At 44.8% G+C, this 16,660-nt stretch overlaps 1 protein-coding gene across 1 annotated transcript; it reads left to right on the forward strand.

The window, feature by feature from the left end:
• Positions 1-36: 36 nt before the first annotated feature.
• Positions 37-14,666, forward strand: cdca2 (cell division cycle associated 2; the record flags this gene model as incomplete). Its single annotated transcript, XM_080004308.1, has 14 exons — positions 37-184; positions 513-643; positions 798-960; positions 1,503-1,660; positions 2,192-2,287; positions 5,446-5,578; positions 6,025-6,338; positions 6,447-6,498; positions 6,606-6,683; positions 8,907-9,025; positions 9,805-9,873; positions 10,175-10,246; positions 11,439-11,607; positions 13,555-14,666. The coding sequence occupies 14 exons, from the start codon at positions 37-39 to the stop codon at positions 14,547-14,549; spliced, it is 2,697 nt and encodes an 898-aa protein (XP_079860434.1). The 3' UTR covers positions 14,550-14,666.
• Between the last annotated feature and the right edge of the window lie 1,994 nt (positions 14,667-16,660).

Raw genomic sequence — 16,660 nt, forward strand, 5'->3', positions numbered from 1 at the left:
ATAGACTGTCCTGTGTTCATATTTTCCACGCAGAACATGTCTCGTCCGAAGGTGAGCATGGAGAGTATTGAAGGAGCCAGTCCCTTGGCTGACACCTCACGCGACCAGAATTTCTCCCAGCTCACTCCTTTGCAATTTGGCATCTCTACCCAGAGTTTCATGCCATTATCATCAAGTAGCAAAGGTAAGACCTCTGGCCTGTTGCTCATTCGGGAAATCTTTTGAACAACGTCTACATGTGTGTTCCTCCAATTTGAGTGTTCTATAATAATTAAATAAAGCAGGGCCAGCACAATAAGAGTACACAGACAGCAGACCCACAAATTAGATCAGAATATGGACAGGTGTCCAAACAGAACTTCTGTTTACACCCAATCACCGCTTCTACAGAAATCAATGAAATACTCATTTGCAGTGTGGAATATGATTTGTAGTTATATATTTCATATTCTCAACTGGCTTCATAATTTCAATCTTCAAAACTGCCAACTCAGTTATCTCCCCCGCTACAGATAAATCGCGTTTGGCCACGCTCAAGGCAAGACGCAGGTCTAACATCGGTGCCCGGGGCTCCCCAGAGACCAACTCCCTGATTCGCTACATGGCACAGCAGAGGGCCCCTTCACTCGTCCAAACCCCTGTGGTAAGACGCGCCTCGTCCTACTGTCAATGGGACAGATTGCTCTTTCTCCTCAAGCAGCTGTGCTGTTTCTGTCAATGCAAATGCGGGAGTCTGTGACCTACCTGATCGAGTCAGACCCAGAGCCAAATTGTTTGTTTTCCTCCCCACCCACCAGCCTGTCAAAGGCAGCCCCTTCATTCGGGGAGAGTCTACGCTTAAGCAGAAGATGGTTTCCTTCCAGAACCTGATGGATGTGGAGGAGTGCGGGGGTTGTGATCCCGTGCCAAAGACGGAGAGCAAGACCGGGGAATGCATCAAGACAAGAGATAATCTGTCTGGTGAGGCTGACTCATTGCCCCCTGGATTAATGGGTTTAATTCTCATTTGGGGAGCCATATGCCAAGGCACTTCAAAAATAGTGACTTGAAAAGGATGTGGCTGAATTTAACAGCATTCCAGAGTAACGTTGTTATTCAAGACTAGTCACTGCTCAATTTAACCCATGGATGTTCTTTCCATTGTGTGGCATATTTTCTTTCATCTGATCACATCAAGTGATCAACATGAGACTGACACGCAAATGTTTTTGTCTTTTTTGTTTATAAAGTAATACTCCAATAATTCCAATGATCATGTAAGCGTCTTTATCTGATTTAAGAAATGGAGATCAGTCGTAATCTGGTTCAGCAAAATCAGATTTCCAAGCGCCAATATCAAGGAACCTTCCGACACTTTGTCCGAAACCGCAAAAGTCAGCACTGAAGTTTGACTGATAGAACCCCCTAGGAGTTAGACTGTGAAGTGAAACATTGTAGGCCTGGATCCTTGCCATAGTTGCGCTGTAGCAATCTTTGTTGACGGACACATTTGCTTGTTTCAGAATGTGAGAGCTTTGATAGCGGGAAGGAGAATCGCCCGACCTCACAGACGCCCAAACCCAGCAAGAGGAGGCGTGTGGCCCCCCCGAGGGACTGCGCAGGGGAGATTAGTGAGGCTGGCTCTCCTATCCTCAAACACATCAGTCTGAACCATATGAAGGTAAGCACTCTCTGTTCTTTCGTACTCTGCCCCTCATAAGTAATTCAACGTAAGCTTTTTAAACGTGTTTTCTTGGCTTGTTTTAAATTTGTTATTTTTAACTCCCGTATCTTAGCAATCCTTAGTTGTCCCTTTTCCCAGTTTCCTCATTTAGTTGATCCTTGAGCCCCTGCAGCCTTAGGGTACTTCTTGGTGGTGGTTTTACACTTAGCTCTTCTTCTACACTGCTGTGCCGTTGGACTGATATCTGTCCAAAATGTTGCATAAGAGACAGATTTCTCCAAATGTCTGACATGTTTGAAGGCGTTGAAAGTTTGCACCATACTTCTGTGTAATTTCTAGCTTTATAAATGTAATATCTTAGTTCTCATTGTATATATAAAACAAAAAAATGTAACTTAAACTGTGACTAAGTTGTTGACACCGCGTGACAGTTTAGGTTGATGGGGTTCTGCATCTCACTGTGTTTCTGTTCGGATGAGGTATTGTATAAAATTGGGAGAGCTGCTGACCCATGCTTTATTTCCACAGGTGCCGTGTCCGGGACCAGAGACATCCATCTGTCTTGGCACTCCATTATGTACACCACGCAAACTCCAAGCCCGCTCCCTCACAAAAACCCGCCAGGTGAAGCCCAGTACCGAATCGCGCTGATTAGCAGTAAAAGAAATCGCACCTTGGAGTAGGACATACATGTTAGCCAGGAGGCTTTCAACGAGGCGTAGAGCTTAGCTTCTCAGAGTGAATGAAGTCACAACCCAAGGAATTCCCCACTTAGCCCCGCCCATCGATAGTTTGGGCAATTGGGGAGCAATTTAATGTAATGTCGTTGTGACGTCACAACCTCTCCCTATAAAGCTGAGTGTGTAGAAGTAGTTGGATCAAATGAAAGAGAAGGGCATGTAGTACAACACATCAACGTTCAAGCCACCATAAAAAAAACAAAAAGAAGATCTGCCATCATTTGACACACACACACACAGAGGATCTAGCCTTTAGTAACAGAAGGGGGCAATAATGGAACGTTGCAATTGGATGCGAACCACCGTTAAAACGCAAGAAGACCTGGCATCGGTTAACACACGTGAAGATGATCCAGAAGGCACATACATACACAGGCATGCTCACACACATGTATACACACTGGGCCAGCACACTTATACACACATAATTTCACCAGGAATTGTCTAGTGTGCGTGACCTTGTCCGTGCCAAACGGCAACCATTCCGGCTGTGTGTTAAAGCATGTATCCGTTCTTGTATGATAGGAATTATGCTGACTTATCAAAGCTGTCTGAACACATCTGATGGGAACTCCTAATGAGATAGCACAGCTCCTACTCATAAAAGTAGTACAAATTTGCGTCACTATGAGAAGTTTTTGGCCGCTAGGACTTATTTCCTACGCTGGTGCCTGATACATACTGATAAATTTAGTTAGTGTGCCATTGGATATACACCCATCAGCCACAACATTAAAACCATTAACAGGTGAAATGAAAAACATTTCACAGGTACAAAGGCACCTGTCAAACGGTGGGATATATGAGGCAGCAAGTGAACAGTCAGTTTTTAAAGTTGATGTGTTGGAAGCAGGAAAAATAGGCAAGCGTAAGGTCTGAGCCACTTTGACAGGAGCCAAATTGTGATGGCTAGACAACTGGGTCAGAGCATCTCGAAAAATGGCAGGTCTTGTGAGGTGTTCCCAGTATGCAGTGTTTGGTACCTTCCAAAAGTGGTCCAAGGAAGAACAACCGGTGAACCGACGATAGTCATGGGCGCCCAAGGCTCATTGGTGCACGTGGTGAGCAGAGGATAGCTCATCTGATCTGATCCCCACAGAAGAGCTACTGTAGCACAAATTGCTGAAAAGATAATGCTGGGTACGACAGTTTCCAATAGAAGAAATTGGTGCTGATTCACGTGTCCTAGAAGATTTCAATGTCCCGGGCAAATGGGAGAGATTCCGTTCAAATATTATTTAGTTTATTGAGCTTAAAAACTATTTATAGGCAGGCTATGTAAAGAATGAATGCCTGTAGATGTGTAATATTTTTTTATGGGATATTCAAAATAAGTCCCGTCAGCTAAGCTTTTTTTTTTTTTAATAAATAAATATTACAACTTGAAATCAAATAATTTCCGTTCTTGAACGATAAGTAACAAGTGCAGCTGTTTTAATTAACATTTAAATATTTGATAAAATCCAAAACAAAATAAATATGGCAAGTAGGTCTAAATTAACAATAACGCTTGTAGTGTTATAAGTTTTTGTCGGGACGTCTCATCGACATATTTTGGATATTTACTGTCTGCTTTTGGTCGCACTTAAATATCCCCAAAAAGCATCAAACTATGGATGTATGTGGCCCTGTTGTCAATGGTGTGTGTGTGTGTGTGTGTGTGTGTGTGTGTGTGTGTGTGTGTGTGTGTGTGTGTGTGTGTGTGTGTGTGTGTGTGTGTGTGTGTGTGTGTGTGTGTGTGTGTGTGTGTGTGTGTGTGTGTGTGTGTGTCAAGCTGCAGGTGGGGCTTATTTCTATATCCACACACGTCATTGGTTAGAAGTCAGAGGTTATCTTTTGACTGTCCAAACTGATTGGCATTCCGTTGCAACTTGCCGAATGCGGAAATGAACAGATCTGCAGAGTTTTTTATCGAAATGATGAAAAAATATGGTGATTGTTATCGTTATTGTTTTATCGCCCAGCACTAATTCAAATTGTGCTTAGAGGAAATTTTTTCACTGGACATTATGCCCGGAGAGATTTAAATATGTCGGACGTCAACAGATTTTCCCAGTTAAAAAAAAAACCCCAGAAAATTACCGTATAACTGAAACTGGGCTGTGATAGAAAGGTGTCAGAACACACAGTTCATTGCAGCTTGTTGCATATGGGGCTGTTGGCGGCAGACCGGCCACAGTGCCCACGCTGGCCCCTGTCCAACACCGAAAATCAATACAATTGAAGTTGGGGCACGATAGAAAGTGCCTACAATTAACACGTGAGTGTCAGAACTGGATCATGAAGAAGGTGGCCCGGTCTGATGAATCATGTTTTCCTTTACATCATGTGGATGGTCAGGTGCATGTGCGTCGTTTACCTGGGGAAGAGATGGCACCAGTATGCACTATGGGAAAGAGGCAAACCGGCAGAGGCAGTGTGATTCTCTGGGCAATGTTCTGCTGGGAAAACTTGGTTCCTGTGGATGTTGATTTGACACAGACCACCTACTTAAACATTGTTGCAGACAAGTACTCCTCTTCATGGTAAGGGTATTCCCTGCTGTCTCTGACCCCTTTCAGCAGGATAATGCGCCCTGCCACACTGCAAAAATGGTTCAGGAATGATTTGTGGAACATGACAAAGAGTTCAAGTTGTTGATTTGGCTGGCAAATTCCCCAGATCTCAATCCAATCAATCTGGGATGTGCTGGAACAACAAGTCTGATTGGGGGCCCCCACCTTGCAACTTACAGGACTTAAAGGATCTGCTGCTAATGTCTTGGTGCCAGATACCACAGGACACCTTCAGGGGTCTTGTGGAGTCCATGCCTTGACGGCTCAAAGCATTGTTTTGGTGGCACGAGGGGGACCTACACAATATTAGGCAGGTGGTTTGTTGTGGCTGTTTGGTGTAGGTATTAAACCAATTTAAGCTAATGGAAACTCCCTGGCCCCATACCCTAACACTCATGGTTAAAGATGTCTGTTAGCACCATATTTATTTTTGCTCACACACATCTCCATCAACTATTTCGCTTTTTTTTTTTATTTTCTCCTAAAGGAGGGCCCCTTTGATCTTGGAAGCCCTAGTCGTTCTCTGCCTACGGACCTGGCAACACGTCCGCCAGGTCTGAGTGCGCTCACCTTTTCCGTGCCCTCCTTCCTCCCGTCCCTGCTGGAGATGAATCATGCAGGTAAACACACGGCCCTTTGGGATGGGGGGGTGTTGCATACTAGACCAAGCCAGCCTTTCATCTCATTTTGCCCCTGCCTTTGAGGCTTGCCACACAGAGCTAAGTACACTACAAAGTATCCAGGCCGCATACAGGTAGAATGGAGAAAGCTGCATTTTGAAAACAGAATGGCACCTTCCGTTACACCGTTAAATAATAAGAAATTGAGGAAAAACCTAATTTGATAAGGTTTTTATTTCATGGACCAGTCATTCTACCTTCTCTAATGGTTCTAATGTGAAGTTTACCAACCAATCATTTTGCAGGGGACCCCCTGAAACCCCTTGAAGGACCCCTGGGGGTCCCCACACCCAACTTTGAGAACCACTAGTCTAAGTGATATAACAGTAATCGTTGTTGTCAAATCCAAAACTTGAAAGCGGCGCTTACGACTCCTGTCTCTGCAGACCAGAACGACTCCTCAGGGCACTCCACCGTCAAGCGGAAGAAGCAGGTGCACTTTGGAGCCCCACTCTCTCCTGAGTTTTTCGACAAGACGCTCCCCCCCTGCACACCGCTGCAGAGGGGCAGCACCCCAGCTCGGGCCGCGACGCCCAGCCTCGAGCTGCGGTCGGTGCTGAAGACGCCCCAGGCCGCCGAGAACTCCAACCAGCTGGGCGGCAGTGCCTCCTCCTCGTTTGGAGCCTCACCCACGCTGCCTATGTCCCGCAACCGAAGGCTCCATACAATGGCAGAGGATGTCGTGGAGGGATTCGAGAAGGTAGAAAAGTACCTTCCATCCACCCATTGCGGAGACAAAAAAAGACTGTCACCAAAACACTTGTAGCAGGGATGTAACCTGTGATAGTTCTTGTGTTTTGTGCCCCAGCTTGCGTTCCCTTCCCTGGAGGAGGCTAGTTGGTCGCTTTCAGATGACTTAGGTGGGTTCTCGCTGCTGTTGTAAACTGTTCACATTCTGCAGAATAACTGTGCTCTTTTTTTCAAGTTGTCGCACATGTTTGTTATTTTTTGTTTGTTTGTTTTTCAGAAGGTACCTGTGAAGCCCCGCCGCTCAACCTAAACAAGGCTTTCCAGGAAGAGGAATCCCTCACGGAGACTCTGACAGGTGCCATCACACACCCTTTACACCCACTCAGTCTTGATTGTCACTTTAAATCTTTACAGTCATACTTGTCTAAATTATACTCAGATTCCTAATTAAGTTCCTTTGTACATCTATTGAAGTTCAAGTGGGCTGGGAGTGTAGTGTAATGTAGCGGTGTAGGAACTTCCTATGCCATTCATATACAGGTGACAACTGACAAATGAAAAGAAAAACCAACAAAATGTCTAAGTAAGGCGGTGGGCCACCACAAGCTGCCAGAATAGCTCCAATCCGCCTTGCCATAGTGTCTGGAACTCTACTGGTGGGATGCAACACCAGCCTTCCAAAAGATATTCGCTCATTTGGTGTTTTGTTTTGATGATGGTGTCTGAGAGCGCTGTCTAACACGTCGGTCCACAATCTCCCATAGGTGTTCAATTAGGTTGAGATCTGGTGACTGCGAAGGCCGTAGCATATGATTCACATCATTTTCAAACTCATCAAACCATTCAGTGACCCCTGGTGCCCTGTGGATGGGCATTGTCATCCTGGAAGAGACCACTCCCATCAGGATCGAAAATGTTTCGTCATAGGATGAAGGTGATCACTCAGAATAACTTTGTATTGATTTGCAGTGACTCTTCCATCTAAAGGGGGCACAAGTGGGCCCAAATCAAGCATTCAGGCCTGTACCGTTCTCTTGGTGAACACCACATGTGCACTCGCCCACTTGTGGAGAATATGGTTCGGGGTGACTCATCTCACCATATCACCTTTTTCACTTCCTGTAGACTAGTGCCACTGAACTCACATGTGCATTGGTCTTTGTAATGAGGGGCTTACTGCAACCCTACTATAGTATCCCTCTCGGTGTAGTTGTGGACAGACTGATCACGTCCTACATTGATGTGCTCAGTCAAATGAGGAAGAGTTGCCCTTCTCCTTTTCCTTTCATATTGCGCTGATGCACGTGTGTCACGGACATTGAATGTGCACTTTCGACCACAATTTTCGACCCTATATACTGATGTTTGTCCCATCAGATGTCGAGATGCCATCTGGGCCTAGGGCTGTGGGATATGACAATATATCTCGTAAGAGGATAGAAAAATTACTATAATTTATATATATTTTTAATGGATTTTCTATCACGTCGCAAATCAGCTACAGAACTACTTTACGGCAATGTTTACGTCATTTGGAGACATGGTGCTTTATGTTATCTGCAGGTGGGAGTGAATGTAAACAAACATGCCTCCTTGGGAAATTACTTACCGGCCAATCATGGCGCACTGAGCTTAACACGGAAGAGAAAAAACACAGTTCTTTGTTTACAGCTTTTTTTGGAAGTTTGTTGATGAAAAACTTGTATTTTATAGGGATATGTCAAATTGCATGATGGCACCATTCATGGATTATAGTAACATTGAGGGTGACTGCCAAACCAAAGTACCTTTTTTGTTTGCCGATCGTGTTTTAGTTCAATGTTTCAGTGAAGTTACATCTTCAATTTTCCAAATAAGTTGTATTATCTCTCATTTTTTCCTGCTTATTTTGCCTCCTGTGAATTTTAGACTCCCGACAAAGCCCCTGCTGCGCCACGTTACAAATCAAATTAAAATAGGCTTTACCAGGTTTTTTTTTTTTTTAATAAATCATTTATTAATTGAATTTACAAAAAACATGCTATATCATGTTATATATCCTTATTGATTTGATTTTAAATTAACTATATCAGGATAGATATGGGCTATATTGAGCAGCCCTATCTGTGCCCTAATGACATACCCTCTTTCAAAGTCACTTTAATCTTTTCTTCCTGCCATCTTGTTGTATGTATCGGAATAGTGTTTCAAAGCAGTTCAAAATGAAATGAATGAAAAGGGGAGTGAAATATATTTGAATATTTCTAGCAAATGATAAATTCTAAAATGAAATGTTTGCTTAGCTTTAATGTAAAAAGTGCATAGATGATTTTGACCTTATTGGTTAGAATGTTCAGCTTTTACTCAACAAGATGAACATAAAAAGTCACAAGTTGTTGGATTCCCTAGAAGATTCAACAATGTTGGGCTATAACTGCTGTGTTCATTTAAAAAAAAAATAAAAGTTGGGGGGGGTTGTTGTTGTTATTTAAACTTCTAAATAGGGTATTAGACCGGGTACCCACCTAGTCTCTTGTGACTTAGTCTCTCCCCCCCCTCCCCCCATCTACTCTTAAACTAAATGGGTTTTTCCCTGCAGGTCCTGATGTGGAGTCTGAGGCAGCACCAGCTGAGAGCCTCGGTGTGGATGCCCCGGAGAAGCTCCAGCTCGAGCCTCCTGCTAAAGCCCAGGCCAGCTCTGGCAAGCAGCAGAGAAAGGTGCAACATGAACATCATCTCCTTTTTCAGGGAGCTTGCCAAAGTGAGGTGCTTGACGCCTTGCAGCGGCCGAGTATCTTGACAGTAGCTGTCAATCCCACTCAAGTAGCGGGCACGGCATAGTATTTTTATTTTATTGCATTGATACAATCATGTAAAACCATTCAGTATTGTTAGACTTCAATGCTAGTACAGCAAAACTGAAACTGCAGCATACAGATTTTTACCATTCTGAAATAAATCAACAAGTGCTCTACCGTGCGGTCATTTGGAAAGGGGTGACAACTGCACCACTAAGATACAGAATATGATGGTAATTGCCGTGTAGATGTTGCTATGGTGATTTGGAGGATGGCCAGAGCAAGTCGGCTATTCTGCAACTATTATAAAAAATAAAGATTAAAAAAAAAAAACACTTGTCTGGTAGAGTGGAGTCCAATCCTTCTCCTCACACTTTATTGTATTGTCACTTCAATACACTCATATTATCAGTAAGTATTCTAGCAAATGTTAAGAGAATGTTTCTGCTCCACCTCCTTAAAAAAAACATTGAATAGTCTTTCCGGTCATCTGCATACTGCTACCCTGGGATTATATCATTGTAATTTTGTTCATGTGGGTAATTTTTATTACTTTTATTTTTTTGAATGAAGCTTGGCAGATGCTTTTATTTTAACTACCTTGGGTACTACAAACAAAATGCTATTGGCGAAAAAGTTGTTAAAAAACCAGCGCCAAAGTCGAGGTATGAACTGAGATGCAAATTCCCTTTCCCGTAGCAGACGCCGGAGCCCAGCACCGAAGCCCCCCCAGACCCCCCAGCACCCTCCACCAGCCGAAAGAGAAAGGTCTGCTTACATCAATTGAGTCTTGCACTGAGTTATATCAATTTGCACAGCCAATCATCAATCACATTAGCAATCCAAAGGTTTTTCTTTTTAAATAATTTAAGGGTTCTTATGGCTAGTCCATCCAATCGAGTCTTACAGTCGTGTGTGTGTGTGTGTGTGTGTGTGTGTGTGTGTGTGTGTGTGTGTGTGTGTGTGTGTGTGTGTGTGTGTGTGTGTGTGTGTGTGTGTGTGTGTGTGTGTGTGTGTGTGTCACTGAGTCTATATAATACATCCTGACAGCAGCTCTTTGTTCCCTCAGCAACTGCAAGAGAGTGAACCTGTGAAGAGGTCGACACGCTCTGCTGCCAAATCTGCCTCCAGGAAGATTAAGGTGAGTCAGCCAGGGACTTGATTTCTCTTTATGCGGCCGCACCACAGCGACGGAAGTCTTCCTGAGTAGCTGCCGTCGTTTCCATGAGCATACCTTGTGATGGCAACTCATTTGATATCCATATGACAGGGCAGAAAAAAAGTCAGCCTCCCCGTAAATGTTTATTTGTACACGGGGCGACACTTGCGTTACCAGGAGTGTAGAATGTTTTGCTGTGTTTCGCAAACACATTAATTCAGGTGTTATGGCAGCAAAACATTGCAAGTAAAGAAACAGATTTAAATAATTGCAGTTATGCTAAAGCAAGTAAAAAATAATATATAGCAGCAGTGTGTTGCGAAGGTATTACTGGTAATAAGTTGTGATAGTAAATAAGTGCCTGGCCATATTGAATATTTATCGATATGTACTTGTTTATACTTGTATATTTAGGCATTTACAACCTTGAAACATGATTGACGGAACATATTTAGTGTCTTCTATAATTTGTTATTAATTATTCTGTCTTCTATAAATATTAAGCCTTCAAATTATTTCATATGTGTGTCTGCACAGCAAGATTATAGTATTAAATGGTTTTTATTTGGCCTGGGGGTTAGGACTTTATTTACCCTCCAAAACCTAATCGAACTTATACGGTCTCATATGAGTTTAAAGTTTGCGAAGGATCCAGACTGAGCTGGGAATTGAAAGCTTACCTAAAGATGCTTTCACACAAACTCCGGACAATGTCCAGATAATTAGGTCTGGACTTTGTCAGGAGTTGCCCTTTCCCACATGTAGCACACAACTGGAGATTGTCAGTGTCAGGCGCATTCACACCTACTGTAAATACTTTGTTTGGTTAAGGCGAGGGGCAGAACCTGGGTAGAGCATGCAGGAGGCAGGACATGATGCTGCAGAGTTTTACAGCATTTTACCACGAGGCTACCGACTTATCAATAATTGTGCCGTTTTTTGCATTTATGCTCATCTATTTGGATGTATCCACAACATAACAAGTATTGACAAAATTTCCAGCGAGAGGTTTCTCCATCAATTCGCATTCAGGTGGAGCGGCATCTTGTGACCATTAGCAATAATGCAGTTCAAAGCACTACCACATTTTGCTTCAACACTCGGTCGTAACCGAGTGTTGGTTTAACATCATTATCACCAACATCATTATCTCTGAATATTTCTTCGCTCCCAGAAGTGCTGCGGAGCGCTGCGTTGGAGTGGAGCCAAGCCCGTGGACCGATCCCTATACCACTCCAGAGACTATGCCTCCAAACACCCAGCCCTCAGCCCCATCCCAGAGAGCCTGCCCTCCCCCACTCGCTCGCCAGTCAGGCAGCCACCACAGCTCAGCAAACACACAGGTAGGTGGTGCTCTTTGGAAAATGGGATGGAGGTCCTCAAGATGGTTATGTTGTTCCAAGGCCATCTGAAGCAATTGGCCATTTAACTCCTTCTAGGCTACATTTTTATTTTTATTAATCTTCTTGGTGTTTTGCGATTACAGGTGGGACAATATCGATACTGGAATATATCGCGATACTTCGTCTTGCGATAAGTTAGTGATACAATGGTGCCAAATATGGATATATTTATTAAAATATGGTGGCACTCTAAACTAGTGGTGAAATTGCTGTATCGTGATACAATCGTTATCGTGCAGTTCCCACCCCAAGTGTCGATGCGTATACAGTCGAGTGATTTTTCCATATCGGCCAATTAGAATTTTTATTTTGAACTGAAAATCTCCCTAAACTCTCACCAGAGAAAGGGCACGTTCTAAGGCTTACGGAGGAAAAAAGATTAATAATAATAACTCAGAAATCAACATATTCTTCCACAGTTGTCCAGCCTGTCTGCTGTGTGACAGTTTACTCCTCTGTTGCTTTCCACGAAGGGAACCTGCTTCCCCAATAAATTTAACAACAAAGAATATCCAACTCTTTCTAGAGCTACCATTATGAAAATACATGTGCTATGCCCTTATACTACCCTTTGAAAGGATGATGAGATGTCAAATGATGGGATTGGACAAATGATAGGATGTCAGATCTGTTCAAAATATGCATTGGCAACCGCGTAATAACATACGCAGGTCCCTAAAATGCTTTAAACTTTGCTTTTTAAGATTATAATACCGGAACACCTGGAAAAAGAGCCTTCTATTTGAGAAGGCAGTTTAATTTATATTTTAAAATGTCGTTCTGTTTGGAGACGGTCTCCCCACAAAAATGCACTCAAACTACAAATTTTTAGTCTTTAAATAAATAATCTCTGGTCTGCTTTTGTGTGGAGACCTTGGGCCTCATAGAGGAATATGTGGCTGGCCTTCACATGTAAAGTTAACCAACTGCAAATACAACCCAGTTAATTTAAGAGAAACTGCGCACACAAACAACACAAAGGAAAAAACGAAGCTACACAAAGAAGAAAAACAATAGTAGTAGAAATGTTTTTTTATTTTATAGTTTAGACTCACTTGTGATTCTAATATGCCAATTGCATTTAGTTCAGTCCCAAATTCCAAAGACTCCATCATATGCAGACAATCACTATCAAAATGACTATTTTCACTCGTTTATTGCAGCAACGGTTGGAATCAAAACATGGTACCGTCACCAGCGTGAATACTATGATCTGTCACAGGGGTGTTAATTACTTTCAAAATAATTCATAGTTATTTGAAAATAATTTCAAATAACTGCATGGCTAGGGTGTCTTTTTTCACTTTTTTATAATTATTTCGTTTTTTTTATTTAAAGCACGAGATGAAAACTCCAGAAGTGGCATCTGGAAAGAAAGTTAAAAGAAAAGCCTTCTTTATAAGTAAACATTTTTTGACCATAGAATCGTACAGGACGGGAAATGAAAATGTTAGCACCTCCCAGGGATTTAGTTTTATCCTTAATGTGATTACCTGTGAAATGGATCTCAACTCGCTTGAAGAATGCAAATTCTGTTGCCATTATCTAAAATGACCGCTATATATTCAAAACCTCAGCTCCGGGCTTCTTTTGAGTGAAAATAAAGAGTTGCTGGTAAAGAACATATTGAGTGTTTCATTACAACCTTGCCAACTGGACAGATTGAACAACTTCTTCACCTCAATCCTAGAGCTTTTAGAAACTCCACTGATTAGTTCAGGACCTTGGTGCCTGCAATCTCTGCAGTACCTGTGCTGAAAACCTCTCTGAGTAGTACATTTCAACACCTGTGGGGATGAATATTCTGTCTTTGGCAGTGATCCGCTCTGCACCCTGCATCCCGTTTCCCACTGCGATTGATAGTTGTCCTTCCTCCCCTCTGAACAGCCGCAGAGCAGGAGCCGTGCCTGGCCCCTCTCTCTGCGCGGGAAGCCGTCGGCGCAGACCCCGTCACCGCTATGTCTGTCGTTCAGGAAACGGACAGTGGCTTAGAGCCTAGCCAAACCGTGCTCTACGCCTCGCCGGAACCCGGCGCCTCCGACCGAGATGGCGCGGCGGCGAATGACCGGTGGGGCTGTCTGCGGAGCTCCGACACGGGCGCCGCGAGGAGAGACAGCGGGATGATTGTCTGGCGCAGAGGACGAAGGTCCAGGAAAACCCGTGTCCCCGTCAGCGAGGAGCCACAGTATCGGCTGCAAGGCGGGGGGGATGGAGGCAAAAGCGGAAATCGGCAAACGCTCTTAGAACTAAAGGAGTCTGTGGCGGCCCCAGCGAAACTCGTTGCAGCAAACGAAACTGCCGATCATGACACTTTGCTAGGAGGGCACAGAGATGGAAAGGCAGAACGACTGGATGCTCCCACTTCGACCTGTCTACCTGCCTACGTGGAAGCCCCCGATGCTGCCAGCGTGCCACAAGACGAGTTAGCAAACCAGGAAGAATTGGCAGGAGGCGACGCCACCCCTGACATGAGAGCCCGCGTCAGCTCGAGAGCGAGGAGGTGCTCCTTGCGAGGAAAGGAGTCTGGAAGAAGCCAAAGCACCGAGGAGGACGGACTGCGAGCCTTGGGATCTGGGTCCAGCTCTGGCTCTGACGGCCGGGGGGAGGAGGTGGTCTGCGTGGCCTCTGCGCCCTGGGAGGTGGAGTTTAACTTTGAGGATGTGTTCAAACCTGTCGCGAGGCGGGGCTCAGTAAGGCGAAGCCTCAGGCACCATAGCAGCAAGGACCACGGGGATGGGGACATGGGCGGCTCAGGCCTGGCCTGGGTCCCCCGCAACTCCCCCGACCTCGCCAAAGAGGTTCGCAGGAAGAGCCGGCGGCAGAGCGCCGTCTTCACCCCCCAGTGCACACACCAGCACTCCACTCCCCCAATTGAACACTGAACGTAACCGTGTGGACTGAGTTGGGGGCCAGAATTGTTCTCTATTTTATTTTTTTGCCTTTTAAATGTGAATATCAATTGATGTTAGTTCATTTTTAAGAAATGTGGTTCTGAATCAGCAGTCTGTTATTTTCACAATTTGCTTATATTCAAGGAGAACGTTTAATGCATTGTACCACCTTTAACGCCCTCCTCTCCTGTTTGCTCCAAATAAATGCAAAGATTATTCAAAGTGGTGTCCACTTGGCTTTCTGTGAGCTCCAAAGCAGCGGTGCTTCAGTTCTCTCGGCCAATCAATATACACCATGCCCAATCATCTCCAGTGACCACCTTCAGATCAATAGTCATCCAGGCCCTTAGTTATCACAGTGCACCTGCCGCCCGGGTCTCCTTAGGCATCCAAACGACCATCTCCCCAGTCAATATCTCAACTCTGCGCTCTCGGATGGAGATGGATGTTTTGCACTTGCGGTCCCAAGTGAGGGTAGACATGTCTGTATAATGTAATTGTAATGGGAGTGGGGGTAAATTGCCTCAGTTAGAGAAATGAAATTGCCTTTAATGGTCATGTTTATAAGGTGACCGGGGCAGTGTCTTTTCGCGGGCTGCAAGGCTTGCTGGGAACGCTCCCAAATGTCCAGCAGAGGGCCCCCTCAAAGCACCTTTCCACCTGTGTGAACTTGAAGTGGGTTTAAACCAGCACACTTGATCATCTGGTGAGGACTAATGCGTGCGCCATTCAAACGAATGGGTTTTTCTGTTTTGATTGCCCTTCCATCTCCCTATTCCATCCATCCAGAGATAGGGGTGGCCAGACAGACATGCAATTCAAATTCAGTGCACACTGGGAAAAATTAATCCATCACAGGGTAATAGACTCACTCCTTATACGTTGACTTGAAGTGAGTCACCTGAAGGACACCACAGAGGTGTTTGCAGCCCCTCTCCTCTGCCCCCCTCCCTCCCTCAACTGAGATTTCTCTCTATGACGGATGGGAATAACCTGCTTCTAATTTAGATCAGTGTTTGGCTGGTGGGGCAATGTCGCCCTCTGGTGGCAGTACCGCGACGCTGCACACAACTTATTTGTTTATTTATATTCATGTGACACCTTGATCAATACATCAGACTGTCGTATCTATCCAACACTGGTGCGAAAAAGTTACACCTTTTAGCAGAAAAAATACCTTTTACAAGATCAACTTTCTTTGGTGAGGTCTGGTGCCCTTTTCCATTTTTTTTGGGGGGGGGGGGGGGGGGGGGGCTGGTTATCCATTGTCGCGTCGCCGTGCCACGACACTTCCTTTTCCCGCGTAATGCATTTTAACTGGCAGCGTCTTGTTATATTGGTCTGTTTCATTGTGTGTGTTGTACAGCGAGGCCGCCGCAGCTCTATAGGCTACAAGAGGGTACGAGCTCGTGGTGGGGGTGGTTTTTGTGAGAGAGACAGGGGCGGGGGGGGGTCGAAAGAGAGGGAGAGTGGTGTGGTGTGAAGCGGAGCTCCCATCCCTGGCAGACGGGCATAGTGAAGACGGCTTAACACAAGAACAATGGGGTCCTTTGACCAAAACGACGCCCCCCAAGACATGTGGCCTCCTGTCACCTTGGCAACTCCCCATGGGATGGGGAGTGGGGCTGACAGCTGGAGAAGGGGGGGGGGCTCACCAAAAATGGAGTCTATTTCTTTGCACTGAAGCTCTTGGCTCTCTATCATTGCGCTCATTCCCCTCTGAACTGTGTGTGTGGGTGTGGGTGTGTGTGGGTGTGTGGGTGTGGGTGGTAGGAGGGTATTTCACTTTACAGACACCCCAATGAAAATCCATTTGATTGACCTTATGGTTTTTTGACTTCCAGCTTAGCTACGTCTGCGGAGGAAAGAAAAATGGAGTTTATAGTTCCGGGGCCAGTAAATCAGGCTGTGATGCTCTCTCGGCTTCCTCCAGTTATAACGACGTGCATTGATCACGCTGATAAATATGGGGGGTGGGGGGGGCTGATTTCACCCTCCCCGCGCTCTCGATTTTCCGCCTCATTCGGAACCAGATGAGGATTCTATCTGCCGGCAATGTCGTAATGCGTGTTATTTGTTTGCGTCTGATCGGCTGCCTCTCG

The sequence above is a fragment of the Zeus faber genome (assembly GCF_960531495.2).
Source record: "Zeus faber genome assembly, chromosome: 7".
Classification (NCBI taxonomy): domain Eukaryota; kingdom Metazoa; phylum Chordata; class Actinopteri; order Zeiformes; family Zeidae; genus Zeus; species Zeus faber.